The sequence below is a fragment of the Polyergus mexicanus genome, unplaced genomic scaffold (genome assembly GCF_030449975.1).
Source record: "Polyergus mexicanus isolate NDT 795.1 unplaced genomic scaffold, iyPolMexi1.0 SCAF_13, whole genome shotgun sequence".
NCBI classification, from domain to species: domain Eukaryota; kingdom Metazoa; phylum Arthropoda; class Insecta; order Hymenoptera; family Formicidae; genus Polyergus; species Polyergus mexicanus.
This window is the reverse complement of record NW_027223333.1, coordinates 7,124,833-7,140,941: the sequence shown is the minus strand read 5'-3', so window position 1 is coordinate 7,140,941 and position 16,109 is coordinate 7,124,833. Positions and strand designations below refer to the sequence as shown.

The window sequence follows — 16,109 nt, the reverse complement described above, 5'->3', positions numbered from 1 at the left end:
ACACCTCTGAAATGTCAACTATAAACTCTCAATTCTCGACTGATAACTTGTGAGTAAACTGTCGGTTCTCTAAACTCTCAGCTCTGAATTCTCAGCTTCCAACTTTAAGCTCTCTCATCCCGCGTTTCATAACTCCGTAATTTCTCACTTCGAACGCGAAACTTGCAATTTGTATTGTTATTGCGTGTGATCGGTCCAATAAAGAAGCTCGATTGAGAAATCGTAACATCCGCGCCCGACTGTCTGTACTAGTATCTCATGCAAATAGAGTCGCGATTCCCATCGGAAATGAGATAAAATCCTGGAGCTTACTTTTTATTTTGCACAGTTTACTCCAATATCGCCTAAAGCGAATAAAAATGGAAAATGGCATTGTTTATTTTATCGTTCAACACAAACAACGATCTTTTGCGAAAATAATGTTTGCGCGATTTATTTTTTCGCTTTTGCAAAGTTTTTTTATGATTCCTTCGATCCATATCGTCGAGAATCTACCGTGTAAATTTACCTTAACTTTTGCACCCAGTCCTGCCCTTTGTCTCCCTTGCAACGGGGAGTACGCGTAGTCGTCTCGGTTCGACGATCGTCGTAGCGAACGAGAAACTCGATCGGGGCGAGGGAAAAGGCAAAGCAGACGCGGCGTCGCTTGTTTTTGCCGGCAACGGCCGTTTCTTCTTTGTAAGACGATAGAATGGCATTCTAATATCGGTTTCGTGCAAGAAACTGCGCGCGCGATAAAAAGACCGATGGTATTCGGAACAAAGCGGCCGAGCCTTAGGAAATTAGCAAAAATTTTAAGTCACCGCTATTCCGATTATTCAGCAGTTTATTTCTTCTTTATTAAGAGTACTTTATTTAGAGTAAAATACTTGTAGCGCGTAAGCCGCTTAAGATGTTTTCATTCTGTTAAACGTAATAATCAATATTTTACGATGCTTCAAGTTTTATTGTCCATATTTATGGCAGAATGGAAGCAAGTTGTTTATCGCATCTTCTTGTTGCCACTTTTTAAGAAACAGATTCTAAGACTTGTAGTCGAGCATAGGACGCAATCTCATAAAATTCCCATTTAAAATAATAATAATCTGGTGAATATTTTTATAATGCTCGTTGTATCGATAGATTTACTTTTCAACTGGTACTTTTTCTTAGACGACATATCGTTTTATTAAATCTCGCGCGATAATATGCCTGCGTAAAATTTTGCAGTAAACGTAAAATGTAGTATAGGCCAGCTTCACGTATTAGTTTAGAGAGAGACTTTCTATCCAAGTACGTGATAGATCAAGACAAAGAACGTTTTCGAATCATTGAATCCCGAGAAAAATAAATCTTAAAGCCGATGATCAAGATAAATTCACGTTGCATCGCTAAATTAGAAAAAATGGATAGTGAATAGCTAAAATCTTAGACCGCACTTCACTCGCAAAGAAGAGAAAAAAGGGAAGAAAAAATCGTCAGCACTGTAATTTTAGCGGCGATACTAACTTGGCATATAAATCATGAAAAAAAGAACTTGGCGATTTAAATGCCAAGTTAACGCTGCCGGGCCGAGCTTAGAGTGTTAATCGTAGCGGGTGAAAAGTGGAGCGAATTAGCGAGGAGAGGAAAAAGAGAAAACGTAGCTATGTTTCGCGCGTCGCCGGCGGGAATGGCGGATAATAAATTAATATTTTCACGCGAGAGATCGCAGGACCATTGCCAGTTCTTTTTGACGTCGGCTAACTGTAAATGCGAGTAGTCGCGCATGGGAAAGGCGAATGCCGAATCTCACGATTGCCGTTGCGAGGAGATCGATTATTATTACAAGAAATGTCATATCCAATTTCGCGTCATTTGCGCGCGATACAGAATGAGACGGCCGTAAACACAGCGTTCCCGAACGCGAATATTATCGGTCGCACGAATTACGGTGCTCGGTCTATTCATTTACGTACGACCAATCAGTCGATTAACTGTTAACGATAACGGCTTCGCGGATATAATTAATACGAACAGGATGGAATAATCATGACGGCTATGACGGCGTTTCCGCCTGTCAATCGATGCCGATGAGCGCCTTGTTTGTTAAAGAAAAAAACAAGTCGTCTTCCGCGTATGTTGTAGGATTGAAAGAAAAAAATCGATCGACCGCGAGTGTCGATGAACTGCATTCACGTCGCGATTCGTTAAGTAAAGGATGATGTTCCGTGTGTGCATGCGTGTGTATGATACGCGCGAGTGCACGCGACACGTCGTTCGATATTAGAATTTTCGACGAATATTCGTCGAATATGTCAAGCAATATTAATCCATTCGTTATGAAGCTCCAATATTGGAATATCCGATATTGTCGATATTCCTCATAATAAAAACTCGAAAATTATTGGCAACGGATTTTTGTATCTTCTCATTTTGCTCACGTCAAAAATTGTGCTAAAAAATTTATACAATGATAAAATATTGCACGAGCGTATTTTTTGTTTTTCAATTCTAATGCATCTTTTCTTCTTTCAAGAGAATATCTTCATCGCAACGATCGATTTAACTTTCGGATGCCGCGAATGCAAGCGAGTGTGCGAAACATCGCGACGACGATGCATTATACTTTATTTATGGCATCGCTGGCACGGATTTTAATGTTAAGCCGTCGCTTGTTTCCAGGACCGGCACGTGAAGGACACCAGCAGGGATCCGCAGATGGATTCGAGCCAGGATTACCGGCTGTTACTGGGTTACGAGAACAAGACGCACACAGTGCTCCGTTTCAGCAGGCGATACGACACATGCGACCCGCGGGACTTGAAGATCACGGTAGGTGATGCGATTTATTCAGCTCGAAAGGGGCAGAACAATCTTCTGCGGAGCGCGCACAAAGCACGCGAGATTTACTTGTCGCGCTTATCTCGCACTATTTTTTGCCGTGATAAATGCATTCGTGTATTTCTCGGAGAAAGATTAATACGGGATTCACTTAGAGATGAAATAATTCAAAGAAATTTTTTTATTTCTACAAACATAATTTTTATATTAATCTTCTCATTAGAGCAGATAAACTTGTTGCGATATAAACATCTTAATGTATTTGGGAAAAATTAATAGAGAAAATTTTCTCTTTTATATTATATCCAATAAGTTCGAAAGATAAATTTTAATTTTTTAAATTAAATCAGAGAAAACCTTATCATCATTCTATTAAATCAAACTTGCATAATTTTTTTTTTTTTTTTTCTATGTGAATACTTATAAATGAAATATTATATAAATATATTTTGAAATCAATCGAAAAAGTTATAATACGCATCGGTTTTTCGAAGCGCGTAAAAATGTTGAATCCAAAGGTATAATTAATTACTGTATTTAATTATTACGCCCACGGTTGTAAAAAAATACTGCGAATGTTTGCGTTGCCGAGTCGCGGACTCGAATGAAATTCGGCGGCTCGTTATCGCAATTTTCTCGCGCGGTATTCCGTTACTCCCATTTTAGGACAATCCGACCTACTTCTTTATTTCGCCGGTAATTAACTCGGAAATAGATTGCGCGATAGAGCCGTCCCGTCGCTCGACGGTGCACGGTACGGGCTTAACCCGAAGAAAAGAGATTACGCGGGTGTTGCGATCTGCTTTAAGCCGCGCAACATGAAATTTATGGCAACCGACGAGGCCGCCAAGATCTAAATTCTAAATCCTCATCTCCGTTATTGCGGCTACAAGCGCTCGCTTAATAGCGTCATTGATACGCAGTTATGTTCCTCGGTAATCCGTGACCGGCGAAAATAAAGCTTCTTGCTCGCGCTTAAAGCGCTGGATAGAGAAAACTACTGGCTACAAACTTGCGACTACAATTTTTTCTTTCGTCCACACCTGAATTTGCCGAGAGGGTTTTATAAAATACGTTCCCAGGAAAGATAAAGCAATATTTTTTCGACGCGTTATATAAAGATAGAAGCGTACAGGTCGCTATAAAAAAAGAAAAATCGTACACCTTTAATTCTGGAGTTTGCGATCACGCGTCTTTAACCTCCTTAAGCAGCAGATCTCTGAAAAAGAAATTTTATCATTGCGTCATTCTGTCGCTTCAGAGTTTCGCGTGAATTTGTTTCAGTATGTGCAAGCATAAGTCCCTTTGTATGAGCGGAAAAGTTACAATAGAGATATTGGTTTCGTAACACATTTTGTTTGCTTTCAATGTAAGAGAAATATACACAGCAGAACTTTTACAAAAAGTATTATGATGTTATATTTTTAGAACGTTAACACTTCCGATATGCGCGTGTAATTTTTCTCATTAATTTTTTTTTTCAAATCAAAAAAGAAAACTTATCCGAAGAATCAAATCTCTCCTCTCATTGTCAGTTTTTCGCGAAAATAGACATAGGTAAGTGAGAAAAAGGTTGATTTTTAAAATGGAACAAATTTTTCCAACACATATTACATACGGTTATCTAAGAAAAAAGTAAGAATCTTTTTGCTCCTAAACGACATTCATCTCGATTATGTACTTATTAAACCTTATTATCGTCATCACTTCTGCGAAATCTCGTAGCGCGTTATCGACAATCAGCGGTTAACACACAATCGTCGGGGTTCGATTTTCCACCTGATCGTATTATTATCGCGCATCAATTTCGGGCGAGTTCGTTGCGATGCGATCTCATCGTTTGGCCGCGCGTGCATAATTCGCTGCAACCACCTCGCTATCGAGGCTATTGCCGCGCTCGATGCCATGTGGATAAACGGCGTACGTGTTCGTAAATATTCGCTCGCGGTAAATCGAATTCCCTGGTGTTACGTAACGTCGAATTAAGCATTATTTTCAGTTAACGGATTATCAGTGATATAAAGAGAAACATGCCTTTTTCAATACCTATTAAGGGATCATTTTTCTCAGTTTACGCTATGTATCATTTATTTTCATATTATGCAACAGAATAGCGAAGCATAATTAATCCATCAGCGTCATAAGGGTTTAAGGCGTTTAAGGCTCACATCGGATTACATTAGAAGGCGCATTTATTACTTTTACTTCAAAGAGGTTTGACATAAACATATTATGTAACGTTAAATATATCTCGATTATAAAAGGCGAATTATTAATGATCAAAACGTCAAATTAAATTTTATAATATAATCGATTATATACTTATTTATTATTATAAATATTATATTATTTTAATTATTATCTTTCCAATATATAAAATAAATTACATTATTTATTATTAAAAATTTTATAATATACGAAGAGAGAGGGGAGGTAATTTTCATAAAAAGTTTTTCATAGTGTATTCCGAGATAATTAAAATTTCGATGCAAGCGAGTTCGCTGACCGATTACGTTGTCCGAATCATCGATCTATGCCGAGACGATTTTACTTTCTCGCTTTGAGAATGCTCGAGGCGAATTCTTCGCCATCATCTCGAGTGTGTTGTTTCTCCATAAAGAGAGACAGAGACGGAGAACTATCGAAAACAATGCCGCCTCCTCACCGACGAGAATGTTCGTCTGGCGGTTGAGTCATCGAAATACTGCGAAAATAAAAGCCGTCCGCGATTCCATCGCTACGAAAAACGACCGAGTCAGCGGGGCCTTCTCTCGGGGCCCTTATCTGATCGCGCGACATATCGATATCCGATATAATATTTTTGCGCGGTATCGTGTTTCTCCCTCCGTCGAGGGCGAACATAATGCGTGGATGCAGCGGGTTACAAGGTGATGCAGTCTCGCAACTTGCATAAAACTATACGAGTTACTTGTTTAAAACAAAAATAGTAATTAGTACATCTTGCTCGAAAGTATCTAGTTATATAATAAAATCAATACATTGTTTAAGTTTGCAAGCGTATCCGATTAAACAGCATATATATCAAAACTGTATTTAATATAATTCAGATTTTCATTGTAAACGAATTGTAAATTGAGTAACGTTATCCGGGATAGAATTGCTCGACTGATATATCGTACAAGCGTACAAAGATATTTTCATATTCGAACCCTTCAATTAGAATACCGTATTTTTTCGCGCCGATATTTTCCTGCGATTTTCATCGATGTAACAGGATACGAAGATGGATGCTTACTTTTTCGACGAGATATAAACGAGGATATGTTTGTTCCAGAAATACGTCGGAGGATGTAGCGTCGTGCCGATGTTATCCCGCCCCATTTGCGATCGACAGAAATCAAACATTGAGATCGCCTATGGAAGTTATTACTTCGCGAGTTTCGTCTTTCCGCTTGTACCTTATCGCGGCGCTTATCTCGGATTTCTCGTTTCGAATTCAAAAGCCGGAGATTTTCCACGATCGTACATAGGTCGGCAATTTTTCCGGATTTCCAATTGCGTTTCCAAATACGAACGCTGATTTTTTCACGCTGCTCGTTCATTCACCGAATTGCTATCGTGATCGTAACGCTCAGTAAAGAAAATTAGTTTTTACGTTGCGACGTTTAATGTGGCGTTATGTCAAAATCAAGATATATAAACTGTAATATATAGAATATTATTTGACGGATTTTACGGTATTTGATAATTTAAAAATCCCATAAACATAGAGATCATCGGAGAGACAGATTTCTATCTTCTCACAAACTTTATCAATTTTATGCACGTTTTCTTCTTATCGTAGTATTAATTTTAATAGAATTATTACTGCGACTCACATGCTATAGAGTCTCGTCTTTAATACTCTGAAAGCGTCTTAAAACAGCGCAATATTTCTACCAGCCGTGGAAGGTACCGCATGACACTACATAGGAAATAAGGACAATGCCAGCGTGCAAAGTTGGAATGGCCTTATAAAGGGTTAACATGCCGTTACACTCGTAACCCAATTCCGCACGCCTTTCCACCGACGCAGACATAGTCGTGCAACTCGCAACAAAAGTTCCTAGACACGCGTGAAATTCTCGATCAATTTTTCTTATCCCGGCAATATTTCTTCATTTTTACGCCAGATTTTCACATGGTAGAGCATCACGCGCGACGGCGATGCGAAAATCGCGGCTAAACCTATTATTCTCTCAGGGAAAGATGTATCTCGGAACGAATCTTTTTTTTTCTCATGTGACAGAAAAATAGAGTTTGCCCGACAGTATTTTTATATAATTTTGTGTATCTACCGTACATCAATCTAACAAAAGAATTCTGACTTGTGTACTTTATACAGTTATGGAAAAACGAGTGAATTTATCTTTAACAATAAATAATATATACTTTTTTGTTTCGCGATGTTGATTTTATATTTTCATTATTGGATGGCGTACGTTTGAAAGCGCGGTCGCTTGAGAATGAATTAATTAGAGATATCGAAAAATATCCATAGCGGAATACCGAGAAGCTACAATATGGACGGATGTATTAAACTGCATCCATTCGTGACCTCCACATCGTTTGCTTCAGTTTACCGAGAGAAAACGATGTGGTATGTGTCACGATATACCGGTATATCATCAACATCTTTCGGTAAGCTTTGCATCGAATTCTGAGAAACTGTTTTCCGAGATTGATCTAAAAGTAATATTTCCGTATCAAAAATTTGATCATATATGCGATTTTTGAAATTTTAATATTAAATGTTTAGTAACATCAATTAAAATCAATTTAATATTATGTTTGTATAAAAATCCATAGACAAAATCTGAAAAATTGATTATTAATACTCATACCATCTCTGCATTTTTTCTATGAGCAAATTTTATAAAAAGAATAGCTCTAATTATACATAGATATAATTTTTATAAGACTCCACCTTTTTTATATCATAATTAATAAAGCATATGCTTAATTAGCGTATTAATTAAAGCAATTTTGTTCCATTCATACTCTTCACAAATTAAATATAATTTGCTAAAACTCTTTGAACTTTAACGTTCAATAACTCTCTGTAATTATCGATCGTTTTAAATTTTTATGAAGGGAAAGTTTATTTTAGATTCATCAGAAATACGCATCTAAAGTTTGATGCAAAGCTCAGAATATGCTTTATACGATATACGTACTTCATCGTGTATTTGTACACACGCGTATGTGCGTGTGTGTATGTGGACATTCAGAAAAATATACAGCTCCGATCGAGGGTAGTAATTCAAACTTTTCCTCGCGAGCGAAATTAATCAATTTTTTTCAATTTCACGGTGCTCGTTCGTATTCGACTCGGTTATCGCGGCGACTTGTAACGTTATGGAGTTACCGCTTGTATGCCTAGCTACTCCACTTACGTTGGATATCGCGACGGTAGATCTGTCTGGTGGATTTATGGCGATGCGGGCACGCCGTTTCGACGGAATTTCGCCAAACAGTATACCGTCGCTTCGCGCGATTGCCGCACTCAGTTACTTTTATTGCCGCGTCAATTCGCGAAATAGCATTTCGTCACACGATTGTTGGTCGTGGCGCGGTGCGACTTTCAGTTTGATGGAAGTGGAATGATACATAGGATAATATTACGACCGTCGAATACATGACGGTATAGTGCATTTTGCGTTAGTAATTATGATAAAGAGACGGAGAGAAAGAGAAAGATCTCTGCGCGAAAGTTGACATGCCAATGAGATTTGGTACCCAAAAAAATATATCTTTTATGTATCTTATTATCTACATTTTAATTGCATTTATAATTTAGTTTATACTATTTTGAATATCAGTATCTTAATTCTCAGCTTAAGTATTTATTATTCGCTTATTATTTCACATTTCTATTTTGAAAAAAAATATAAGTAAAATTTATACTTGAAGGAATCGTGTGGTATAATTTTGCCTGTCAGTGACAAAGTTATCGAAATTTTCCGTTTCAACGAGTTGCGCTATTTTTGCATCTAATCGTTTTATCAATTATAAATTGGGCACAATCGGCTTCGTCGTTACCGAAAAACATTGTCAAAAGCATGAACGGTGCTATCGTCGACGTCTCAATGGCAAACGGAAAGAGTATTTCTCGCGTAACCGTATACAGCGCTCAACATTGTTTCGCAATGCAAATTAACGCGAATGCGCCGGGATGCATTCTTCGGTCAGCCGCGCAACCACGCGAATTCAGATTGACGTTGCATCGAAAATAGTGGCCGCGAGAACCGCGGAATTCTACTCGCCGATAAATTGCGTACGCTATACTACTAACAGTGTTGTAGCTACAAATTGATAATTTTTTGAAATTATAACGCAAAAAGTTTGTGTTATAGTTTATAAAATTCAAATCTTTCTCTCTCTTCTCTCTCTTTAAATACACACATATTTCTGACTTTTAATGAATACTTTCTTGATTGAGAAGAATTGAATGCCTAGAGAATTGGTTAATAAATTGCGTAATTACTGTGTGAGATCGATGAATAAAATAAATAACAAATATTTTCTCTCTCTCTCTTTCCATATACTTTTATATATTCGAAAATATTCCCTATCTTGAAGGGTGTTGAAAAACATTGCTCTATGCTCTATGCTATATCCGAGTACATAGTTCGACGATCCGAATAGTTCCAGTATTTGGAACAGTTTGAAACTACAAACCGAGCGCTGGAAACCGAATAAATTTCGCGGCGAGGCTTTTCCTTTGAGGAGCGGAAGCGCGAGCCATGCAGGACGAGGATTTCGCGCGACGACGCGGCATTATGCAGCTCCGGATCGACATCACTGGGAATTTCCACTTTGCGAAACACAGTGCCGTGGCCTACGAGTTTCTTAGGAGACTCATTCACGTGCAATTCTCTCGAGAAGGATGCATCGTAAAATTGTCCAGAACATACGAGCCTTACTCTTAGAATACTCTTAGAAGTGAGAAGGTGCATATTATAAAAGAAGGGAGATAGAATCAACTGATATAAATTCTGAAATTTATATCAGTATTTTAATCGATTCGAAATCAAATTATAATTATATATATTCAGTGAAGTTAATTTATAGAAACTTCCTACGCCGAAAGAATCATGATAAATAACAATTTGTATAAGTAGAAAATGTAATGCACAAAGTAAGCAAGAATAATGATGAACAAACATTGGTTATAAAATTCGAAGTTATGTGAAAATTATGAAGATGATATATGAAGCATGAGAAATTCGCGAATTAATCATGAATTTCGCATAAGAAGGAGATGGGAAGAAAAAGAGAGAGAGAGAGAAAATGAGAAAAAAATTGTTCGAGGAAGAGATGAAACCCTCGCGTGCAATGCGCTTGTGTGTACGTGCGGCGAGTGCGTACGTGTGACTAGTGGCTGACTAGATTGGCGATGCCTTACAGAGGGGATTGGCTAGCTGTGTGACCCGGTTCTGCCTCTATTCCGCTCCTATCCGTAGCCCTATCTAGTTTACCATTTCGCTCTCTCGAATAGCCTGCTACTATGAAGAGGATGAGCGAGAAAAGAAGAGAGAGAGAGAGAGAGAAAGAAAAAGATGAAAATAAGGCATGTGACATGCGAGAAAAAGAGAGAAAATCAGTCAGCCCGAGTATAGCCGAGGTCCTTCTTCGTTGATGGAACTGATCGCTATTCCGAATGGCTTGGCTGGATGTAAAAGGAAAATCGAATTTGATCGATGGGAGAGAAAAGACGGAAGAAAGAACGAGAGAGAAGAGCGCGTGGTCGCCCAGGTGTGGCACGACGGGCTTATTGGGTGCATACATGCCCTGTTCGTAGTTCGTAGGTGGAAAAGAGGACAGCAAAGAGGGAAGGGAAGGGAAGGGGACCGGGGATTCTCACCAGAAGGAAGGAAGGAAGGAAGGAAGGAAGTAGAGCTATTCGCGACGGGAAATCGAATCAACTAGGCAAGGGCCGGGATATTCCGCGCTGAGAAGCGGACAGGGTGAGATTACGTACGTTTGGAGACAATTATCGTCGAGCCGATTCGATTCCCCATTACGTTGTACGGGAAAGCGCATAGCCTTGTCGATGAAAGCCTCTCTTCAAGAGCCGTAGCGAGATTTCAATATTATCGCGCCGGTGTAATTGCAATAAGAACGCTGTAAAGCCTCGTAATCGACGCACGTTCGTTCGCAGAAATGATCTGTAGCGGGATAAAATGATATTTTTGTCAAGTACATATTTTTTAAAACGCTTTGACCTTGATCTAATAATATTAGAGCGTTTAAATCGTATTTTGCAATCTTTTTCTCGACGACAAAATTAATATTAAATATATTTTTAGAATTAAACTCTTTATTATTCGATGATTGCTTCTTGTATAATGCTCATTTTTTTTTCAATTTAAAACATTAGATATGAAATGCAAACGAAGTTAAATATCGTAAATTGATAAATTTTATTGAATTTTGTGGATATTGTTTCAAGTCAATTATTATTCGCTATCTATATCTATAATTTTTTTTTTATCCGAAAATCTTTCCAAAGTTACATTCGATAAATAAAATAAAGTAATTGAAAAAGGGAAAGAAATACAAATTCAACTAACACGTTAATTAAATAATATTTCCTTCAAGTATTTATTGATAATTACTCTTTATTCGAGTTGAATTTTTCCTTCCAACTTTTTCTCACTTCATATTATCCTTACAAGGATTTTTGCTTCAAATATTAGGAATAGTACGTATCGTACCATATACATTTGTGTGACTGCACCCTGCATCGATGGGGCACCTTGGATGTCCTTGGGGTCGATCGAGAGGGTGCGGCACACAGGTAACGGGAGCGCTCGTTCGTGAAATTTGCCCGGAAGTTCACACAAAGAGAAAACTAACCGCGCGCGGTAACGACAACGAACTGCGTTATAGAAGAAAGAGCGAAAGAGAAGGAGCGAATGAGTTACCTTTTCCCTGCTTTTTCCGCGCGAGCGATCTACCTCCTGTCAACATGTTTGTTAAAGAAAGACAGAGGGGGATGGGAGAAAGGAAGGGAGGGAGGGGGTAGAAACAAAGAGAGAAGTGGGAGATGGCAGAGGTAAAAGACCACTGGGAGATCGGAATACGCTCTTCGGTAACTAATGACAGTTCGTAGAAGTTTGCCTTGCTCCTTACGCCGCGCTGCCCTCCCAAGTTTTCCAATCGGCCAAAAACTCACAAACTGACATTTACCTAGAAGGATTTACTTTGCGATATACCAGAAAACCGTCTCCTTCTCTATCTCTGTTATCGGGCGGCTCTTTCTTCCGGCGCGACCATCGACATCGGGGAGCGCTTTCCAATCATCCCGGGGCGTTCGGCTTCGTTCTCCCGTCGTTGTCTTATCGAATCTTTCTTTAAGCTAAGGCGACGCGATAAAGTCTGCGGAGTGCTCGGCCTCGTTCGCAATAATCGAAAAGATGTGAGCAGGCGGCAAACGAAATTGTTTTCGTGCGCGTACCGTCTTGGAATCACTCGAATTTTATCTTGAAGGATGTCAATTGGTCGAATAAAAGCCTCTATATCATTCGAAATATGTTTTTCCCTTTTATCGAAATGTATAATTTGAAGTAATATTATAACTATGATAAAAATATATGTAAAATACAATAAAAAGTATGTGAAAAGTATTTTTGTATAGACATACGCTGAGAAAGAGAGTTGAGCGCGATTCGCAATTATGTGAGTGGAGAAAATCTAAAATTCCTTATTCATATATATGTATGATCGAATATTTCTTTTTATCAAACTATCGTCTTAAAATAGAATATGTCCATGTTATATTACAATTGCTGGGAATCGATATTTTTTTCACCAGATACGATAGATATTACATATTTGATACAATTCTGTATTTTTCTGGCAGCTGAAAATATCGAATTCTGGTTTTATATCCATTTGCTGAAAATCCATTTGTTAATTTTTTCTAAGATTATTGTTCGTATAAATATTCGGAATGAATATGTGCGCACGCGTATAAATTTTTCGAAAAAAATATTTTGCAGTGGATACGTCGAAATAAATACTTACTAAAAGCATGACGGTACTGCGCTATGCTCCTGGATTACAAATATTGGCGATATGCATAGTGACTTTACATTTATCGAGAAATATTTACTTGGTGAGTACAACAATTTTTTCCCCTTCTACACATGTATGATCGGGTATGTATTTTTTACTATAAATACATACGGACGAAGTGCAATGGATATACATATAGTAAAAGTGTTTGCCGAATATCGATCTATCTCGGTGCATTGACCAGAGAAAAGTTTTCTGTTTTGTCTTTAATTGTCCTTTCGATTGTGTAGACACGCTTCTATAAGGTTGGCTTTTGATATGTATACGAGAATTGGATTGGTTTAGTAAGAAATTGTACTTATAATTGAGCTGTTGGATTAATAATATACCTCAGACTTTTTGCTTTATAATACTTTTTTTTTTATATTAGAAAAGTTCCTTTAATCAATATATCTCTAGATCTTTTTGCTAAATAAATTAATTTTTAATAAATTAAATTATTAATGCGTTCGAGAATACCGCGTTTTAATAAATTAGATTACTGTGTGTATAGTGAAGAATTAGAGAAATTCGTTTAGCTGAAACAATGGCTTTTATCAATAATGGCATTAGTAGGTTTGATATGGTGGAATTTTTTCCCACGCGGTGAAAGACCAAATATTGGAATAATCGATTTCATTCGCGATTTCACGAATGCCTCACCAGTTTGCTTCTATACGATAGGACACAATGTCAGTGATAAGATTACAGCGAGTGGATTCGCAATTTCGCATTCACTTCTAATCCCGCGAAACTCAGACCCACTGAACACTCAGATGCGTCGACGAGATTTTCTCCGCTAGTTTTTTCCCTTTTCGGAACGTCGTTTAGCTTCAAAACAGTCAAATGAATAAATATATATATATATATATATATAGATTTGACATTATCTCAGCCATATTTTATTAATCGTAATTTATTAATTTCAAATATTATTAAACTTGCATCTTAAATTTTTATTTTTTAACTATGACTAATTGTAAATTTGGTTAATTTCGTTCTGTATTAATATAATTTATCTAACATCGTATTATTATTTTAATTTAGCTTCTTCGTAATTAATATTTAGTACATATCGATAAATGAGTGAATGCCTTCTGTCAAGAGTAATTGCGTCGAGAGATAGTCAACGGGTATGCGAAAGCTTGCACAATTACTCTTGTCTTACGGTGAGGAAGCGTGCTTTTGTAACGAGAAGAGGCTTTCTCGAGGTCGAACCACGAGCAGTAACGTGTCCAACAGCTTAATCTTTAACTAATCCGAACTCCCTCCGCGCGACGCCCGCGAGGAATTAGAGGTAATCCAAAACACGAGTTTAATGACCAACTACTCCCTCATATAGTCGTGCATCGAATCCAAGATAGCCGCGCGTTTACATAGTCCTAAGTAGCGATTTTAAGGCTTAGAACGAGATTGCCTAAGTTGTAAGTAAGGGAATTACAGAGACAGATTTTAACATAAAGGAAATTTCATTAATCGATTACCATAACGAAGGATTACATATGTACCATATATCTATATATCTGATAGCAGTTATTTATGATCGCATTAATAGTATCAATTTTCGATAATACGATATTAAGTTATATTAGTTAATAATTCCGCTTTACACTTACATAAAAATAACAAGATTGTTATATAATTATTTCTGAATTGAAATATTTAATTATTAAAATTTTATAATATCTCAATTTTATAGAATTAATATTCTCCGCGATGTTTCAGCACGAATTAATGTAATATATTAAAGAATTTCCAAATACAGCGGACATAATCGAGATTGCTGTATTTTTACTTTATCGCGTGTTACGGTTTTAGTAGATTACCATTTGACGTCAATCGTAGTTTTTTTGTCAAAGTTGAATTAAGTATCGGATTCATGTAACGGCCGGCCTATAATTCGCATGCGACAAAGTGCAATTAATCTCTCCCAAGTCGACAAATATGCCGTAGCCTTGTCGATCGCGATCAAGAGGATCCATTAATAAAGTAAATCCGACAAACGATTTCAGCGAGCGATGGAGCACCACCCCATGCTCCTCGGAATTACATCGTGGCCGTGCACGATAGTTTACAGTTATTTATAACGAGATTTATACGCGTCCACGTGCGGAATAAGGATGTGATTTATGGCGCGGCGAGAGCAAGGTGATACTCAAAAATCGCTTCCTTCTTTTACAGCTGCGCAAACAGCAATTTATAGCATATAATCGTTTACCTGTCATACGTCCGCATCGTCCGAGATTTTGGATCTATTGCATCGCAATAATGGATTGTGCTAGAAAATTGTTTATCGAGCTTAACGTTAACATAAAAATAAAAAAGGCGCGAAAATATATAACGGCATTTTTCTTAATAATTGTAGGATAGATGCGATAAAAAAAAAAATATTAAAAACAAGAATTCTAGAAATTAGTTTTTTAAATATAATACTTGTGTATTTTATTTCATGAATTTTCCACAGAAATTTAATTTTATTCTCGAATAGTTAAATACATACTTTGAGATTCTCGATCGCCGTTTTGCTTATCTGTTGAACCGAATTCGCGCGAAATTATCCCTTTATTATGCATTTAAATCTTATTTACATTTGCGATGATAAACGATCACACAACACACGCATTAATGGCAAGCTTATACACTATGCACGAAAGCTTTGATATTTGAGGCCTGCCTTGTCGTTCGGTTGTGAAATGCTAAACGAAACTCATGCCTGATACTGCTCCGAATACAGCTTTGATAAGCTTCGCGCGCATATCGATCCGGTCACGGCCTGAGAGCTTAAACTGTCTGATCGTCTCGGCCTTAAATGCCAACGGCGAAATGTCCGTTGGCGGCGATAATGCAACTATTATGTTCGCGGTTATCCTTCGAATCGGAACCGGCGCGGTTAACAGATAGGTGAAGTTGACGAGTTAATCCCACGCGCACGTGCCGAAGTTCACGAAAGAGATTTATATACAAGTATATTTATATAGATTCTTACCGAAAAATCGGATTTTAAACACACAATTTCTTTTATTACAGCAATAAGTTTCTCAAAACTTTCTTAAGAAATTTACGAAAAAATGATACTCTCTAACAATTGTTCTCTACAGCTCACGCGGTTGTCGACGATAATTTGCTGTCCCCAATTTAACATAAAATAGCAAGTAAGATTCTTATTAAAATATAACATAAAAAAAATTATAAATTTAATTATTATATACATTTTTCTTATGTTACATGTTATGTATAGATGAGAT

The 16,109-nt window shown here is 37.3% G+C and overlaps 1 protein-coding gene across 3 annotated transcripts in view; it reads left to right on the top strand.

The window, feature by feature from the left end:
• The window catches only part of Olf413 (DBH like monooxygenase olf413), a 253,229-nt gene that overhangs the window by 202,493 nt on the left and 34,627 nt on the right, over positions 1-16,109 (top strand). For all 3 annotated transcript variants that reach the window (XM_070306135.1, XM_070306134.1, XM_070306133.1), the window contains one exon: positions 2,644-2,793. In XM_070306135.1, coding sequence (XP_070162236.1) covers positions 2,644-2,793 — 150 coding nt within the window. The remainder of the gene's footprint in view (positions 1-2,643; positions 2,794-16,109) is intronic.